The sequence below is a fragment of the Vollenhovia emeryi genome, unplaced genomic scaffold, assembly GCF_000949405.1.
Source record: "Vollenhovia emeryi isolate VEMERY1.0 unplaced genomic scaffold, V.emery_V1.0 DF941288.1, whole genome shotgun sequence".
Lineage (NCBI taxonomy): Eukaryota > Metazoa > Arthropoda > Insecta > Hymenoptera > Formicidae > Vollenhovia > Vollenhovia emeryi.
Window position 1 is genome coordinate 1 of NW_011965078.1, and position 5,610 is coordinate 5,610.

General features: G+C 33.9%; 2 protein-coding genes across 6 annotated transcripts; one reads left to right on the forward strand and one right to left on the reverse strand.

The window, feature by feature from the left end:
- The first annotated feature begins 6 nt into the window (after positions 1 to 6).
- LOC105571053 (putative nuclease HARBI1) lies at positions 7 to 2,122 on the forward strand. Of its 4 annotated transcripts, XM_012028522.1 has the most exons (4): positions 7 to 245; positions 312 to 390; positions 468 to 801; positions 1,007 to 2,122. In XM_012028522.1, the coding sequence occupies exons 3-4, from the start codon at positions 479 to 481 to the stop codon at positions 1,989 to 1,991; spliced, it is 1,308 nt and encodes a 435-aa protein (XP_011883912.1). In that variant the 5' UTR covers positions 7 to 245; positions 312 to 390; positions 468 to 478; the 3' UTR covers positions 1,992 to 2,122. The 4 variants fall into 4 exon arrangements, with proteins under 4 accessions (XP_011883912.1, XP_011883911.1, XP_011883913.1 ...); XM_012028521.1 differs by having other exon boundaries at positions 7 to 390; XM_012028523.1 differs by lacking the exon at positions 312 to 390.
- A 174-nt stretch (positions 2,123 to 2,296) lies between these two features.
- Positions 2,297 to 5,393, reverse strand: LOC105571054. 2 transcript variants are annotated; one of them, XM_012028526.1, is made up of 6 exons: positions 4,789 to 5,393; positions 4,440 to 4,602; positions 4,260 to 4,359; positions 3,922 to 4,020; positions 3,708 to 3,797; positions 2,297 to 2,852 (listed from the first exon to the last, which is right to left on the reverse strand). In XM_012028526.1, exons 1-6 carry the CDS (start codon positions 5,018 to 5,020, stop codon positions 2,574 to 2,576), a joined length of 963 nt encoding a protein of 320 aa, XP_011883916.1. In that variant the 5' UTR covers positions 5,021 to 5,393; the 3' UTR covers positions 2,297 to 2,573. The 2 variants fall into 2 exon arrangements, with proteins under 2 accessions (XP_011883916.1, XP_011883915.1); XM_012028525.1 differs by having other exon boundaries at positions 4,260 to 4,362; positions 4,789 to 5,389.
- Between the last annotated feature and the right edge of the window lie 217 nt (positions 5,394 to 5,610).

Sequence of the window (5,610 nt, forward strand, 5' to 3'; positions counted from 1 at the left end):
ACAACAGCGTGAGGCAACGGATCCAGCCGGGTGCCTACGGACGCGGCAGCGACAGGCAACGGACCCAGCCAGACACACGTAGAGTTAAGGCCCTTGCACAATGCTGGCGATAGCGATAGGAACAGAGGTATAACGATAGAATAGAAATAGTGATAAAAATTATCGCAACCCTATGCACAATGGCGCCACAGGAATACTAGCTAACCAATCAGAAATCGTATAGTCTACCCTTCCATCTATTTCAAGTAAGTGGTATAAACATAACGCATAACCTGTAACTTTTACCAGAAGATTCCCCTCTGCTTTTGCAGTGTTCAAATTCATCTTCGACCTTGCAATTTTTCAACGGTTCTTTAAATATATACTTTGTTTTAAGTTAAATGTTACTTGGTAAGTATTTCTGAAATTATATTTATAGAAGTATATATTGTCCTGTTATATTACATTTCAACGAATATTCATTTCAGGTTAATTTGCGATGGAAAATGAAGAGTTGATGTTATTTATCTGTACAATGCAAGTAACTGTATTAGCATTGTACACTGCATGGAAGGCGAAAAGGGGTAAACGTTGGAAAAACCGCCGATGGTGGGTTCGTCCCATAAATACAAGACGAGAAGTGTATGGAGACTTCGCAACTCTATTTTCAGAGTTGAAAGAAGATGTAGATCTCTTCTTCCGATACACAAGAATGGATGTGTCCACGTTTTATGAATTGCTCCGACTAGTGAGCCCATACTTGCAAAAGAGGAGTATGAGACCATCGATAAGCCCAGAACAGCGTCTTGCAATAACATTGAGGTAAATCATATTTATTTCAAATGATAGACTATCTTTTATTTATAAAGTATATTTTTAAGAATCAATATAATCCCCCTTCTTTGTACATATAACTAGACAAGCAAATTTTGCAAATAAGCTACAGTCTATAAAATTGAAGTAATATAAAAAATATTTAATATTTTTAATAAATAAATAAATAATTAAAATATTAATTTTGTTATAGATATTTGGCAACAGGAGATCAAATGCTGTCTACAGCTCTAGCCTACAGAGTAGGAGAGTCCACGGCTCATATGATCGTCAAAGAAACATGTTCCATTATAGCAAAAGTTTTAATGCCAATCTATGTGAAATCTCCAACCGAAGAAAAATGGAAGGAGATCTGCGCAGATTTTTTAGCTTTGTGGAATTTGCCAAATTGTACCGGAGCGATCGATGGGAAACACATCACCATTCAGGCACCTCCAAACTCTGGATCTGTATATTTCAATTATAAGAAGACATTTAGCATCGTGTTGATGGCCGCTTGTGATGCCAAATATCGATTTACATTGTTCGATGTGGGTGCGTATGGCAGCGATAGCGATGGAGGAATTTTATCACGATCAGCCTTCGGAAAAGCTTTATATAGAGGCATACTCAACTTACCAAGAGGAACAGCTCGTCTACCAGGAAGTGATAAGGAGACGCCTTGCTATTTTGTTGGCGACGAAGCCTTCCAAATGTCGATAAACATGATGCGACCTTATCCGGGCAAGACTTTAAATGACCAGAAAAGAATTTTCAACTATCGACTATCACGAGCCAGAAGAACAATAGAAAATACATTTGGTATCCTTGCAGCTAGATGGAGGATACTTCGAAGACCAATTTGCGCTGGACCAGAAGCTGCCGACAAATTTGTATTAGCAGCAATATGTTTGCACAATTTTTTAAAAGCAAAAAATGACGAGACAGCACCACAGCAGCAAAGATATTGCCCTCCTCAATTCGTGGATAGAGAAATTGAAGGACAGGTAATTGAAGGAGAATGGCGAGGATCAAGAAATGACCATTTAAGTCCTATCGGAAAATGTGGAGCACACAGAGCTACGAAAGAGGCTTATTTGATGCGGGATACTCTCTCGTCATACTTTATGACAACTGCTGGCGAAATTCCATGGCAATACGAATATATACATCAAGGATTACATCGTGATGCGAATTGAAATTCTACTTTTTTCGTATATACATATATTTTGTATACAGAAAAGTGAAATATTTTGTTTATTAATTATAAAATAAATGTGTGTAAATGGTATTGAATATTAATGTCATGAATACATGTAATACATATTAATGTATATTACTAATATAAATGTATTTATTACTATTCTATATTCCAACATTTATTTTCAAATAATAACAAAATATTTTACTTTATTTTATACAAAATATACAATATAAAATGTGTACATATAAATATTGTGTGTAATAATATGTAAATTTGGATTATGTAATAAATAACCTTAAGATTTTTCATAAAACATTTATTATAAAATTTATTAAAGGTACAAGTTTAAGTTGTCAGAACAAGAAGATTTCTATAAATTTTTTACATAAAACATTTTCATAAAACATTATAAAATTTATTAAAGTTATAAGTTTGAGTTATCAAAACAATATAAGATTTCCATAAATTTTTTTTTCAGAATACTTTTCTTTGGTTCAGAAGCACTCTTTAATTCTGCAGTAACCAGCTTTCCGATAAGAACATCAGGATCGTCGCTGACCGATGTTGGATTCATTTTTTAACATACCTGCATTGCCATCGTATTTAGAGTGGTATTAATTTGAGAGAACGTACTTTCTATTGGGTCGATCTTTCGCTTCTTTATTGATTTTTGTTTTCCCATAAAACATGTAGATGGAGGACTCAATATTTCAGAATCAGAATCTGAGGGTAATGATAATTGATGCGAAGAGGAAGCAGTTGATGGTTGTGGTGATGAAACAGCTGATCGTTCTGATACAGTAGTTGAGTGTTGTATTGTAGCAATCGATTGCTGTGATGGTGGAGGTGTTAATACCTACAGTAATTAAAAAATTAATTATTCACATTTTCATATGATGAATTTATCACTCTGTTGTTTTATAATTAACGATTAAAAATAGGACCGAGTAAAATTCTCTTGATTTTGTACAATAGAAACGTATCTAACATCGAATACTTCAAATATATATTATAGATTCTGATGATGATGGCATAGTTCATCGAAACGTCAAAAAAATTTGATACATTCAAATTTGACCCTTATGAAAAAATACACTCAATCATACGTTGACGGTCCGAAATAACCATCAAATTGAGTGTAAACCTTCATGAAACACTCAATTATGAAGGTTTACACTCAATTTGATGGTTATTTCGGACCGTCAACGTATGATTGAGTGTATTTTTTCATAAGGGGACTCACATATCAATCCTGTTAACAGGATATGTGAATCAAATTATTAAAAATGTTTAATCCTTAATTAAATTATTTACAATTACAACAACAAAGACACTCAATATATATACTTCTAATTTTTTATTAAGATTTAATCTATTATGAATAAATTTTATTATAATTGTAGTTAATAATTATTTTTGTGAAATTTGAGAATAGTTGATAATAAAAATAATTGATTAAAATAGTTATTATGGATATGTTCTAACATTATTTCTTTTTGCCCAATGTTTTGACCTGTCTTTTAGATCCTCCTTAAGGACTTATAAGGAAGTACTTTGTTACAAAACATTTGGTAGAACATTGGCCAAAAAATAATCAATGTTACAACAGAACCATAAGGACCATTTCAATCAATTATCTCAATTACACTTGTGGTTCACTCAAAAACCTACAAATAATTGATAATATTAATATTATTATAAAATTACTTACTGGTGTAGGTTGTGTGTCATAGATATGTATCGGAGAAGGTGTCGAGATGTTATTTTGCTTTACTGCTGAACCCGATAGCTGCGACTGGTGCTGCAACGGTGAAAGCATTCATGGTTACAAACACAGTTATTTTTATTTTATTGCATGTAGTATGTACATTTTATCTTATACATGTGTTATTATCGCAGGTATATACTATATTTGTTGTTGTTACCTGTTCAAGTTCTAATGATGATATGTTGTTCCTGGAAATTACAGATGTATTCTGAGAGAACGACATCATCTGGCTGGTTATCTGAGGTGAAGTTATTTCCTGTTACAAATAAAATAAGTTTTGAAAACATGTTAAAATATAATACCACGTTGTTATACCCTTATGAAAAAATACACTCAATCATACGTTGACGGTCCGAAATAACCATCAAATTGAGTGTAAACCTTCATGAAACACTCGATTATGAAGGTTTACACTCAATTTGATGGTTATTTCAGACCGTCAACGTATAATTGAGTGTATTTTTTTCATAAGGGTAAAATTTTAGAAAAAGGTACTTTTTGTTTCTTAATGTTTTCTTCTGAATCTTGATTTATTCCTTTATTTGCTTGATGTATTATTGAAGTGGGTGACTGAGAAAAACTCATATTCGTAATACTTCTGAAATGATAAAAAGTTATGACAACAATATTTACTTAATATACCATACATAATAATTATAACAAAAATATACTAACTTTCTTTGGGCAATATGCTTTCCTAAAAAGTTGAGGCTGTCGAAGAGAAACCACTTTGATCGTGTAGGCTTTCCAGCACCACTCCTGGTTTCTTGTTCACGCAATATTCGTTCTTTGCTATAACGTTGACGGAGGCGTGTCCATCGTGTTTGGCAATCTGATACTGAAAAACATAAATATATATCATTATTTAACCACGTAAAAGAAAGTGCATGAAGATAGTGATAGATTCTACGTTTCATACACGTATAAAGCACGGTTAAATATGTTTAGCAAACAATTTACATTAAATAGGTTGTAAAATAAAGAATTATTAATAAACAAATGTTTTAAATTATAATTAACTTACCTGTAATATTCAAAATGCTAGCCATTTCTATCCATGCATTTTCTTTTATATTCGTGTTCTTGTATTCTCTTTGCGTTTTATCGTAAAGATAAGGACGAGATCGCACAAGATCGATTAAAAGTTCATCACCGTGTTTATGACTATTTATGTCATTCACATTATCACAATATTCGCTCGATGTATCGAATTGTCTTTCTTCAAAGTTATTTACTGTGTAATCAGAATGATCCATTTTAGAGATGGTGTCTTTTCACTTCATCACTTCACTACAGTGTAAAATCGTGAAGATTTATCTCTAGTCTTTATATGGTTAAAATATAATCTAAAAACAGTACAGTACACTCGAAACATTCAAACCTAGAAACACGCGTCTCGGCAAAAATCTGAGCGCTATGATTGGTTGGCTACAAGGCAATAGGTACAGAATTCCAACTCTACGGAAATTTTGTCGCTATCGCCTATTCCGTGCTGTGCTGTGGTTATTTCTGCATTGGCATATGGATTCCCTAGTGTTGGAATTCTGTTCCTATTCCTGTGTTATTGCTATCGCTATTACTATCGCTATCGCCAGCATTGTGCAAGGGCCTTGAAACATCGGTACCTACGGGCGCACGCATACGCGCACACAGGTACATCGGTACATACGGGCGCACGCACACGCGCACATACAGGTACATCGGTACCTACGGGCGCACGCATATGCGCACACACAGTACATCGGTACATACGGGCGCACGCATACGCGCACACACAGCTAGTACATCGGTACCTACGGGCGCACGCATACGCGCACACACAGCTAGTACATCGGTACACACGGGC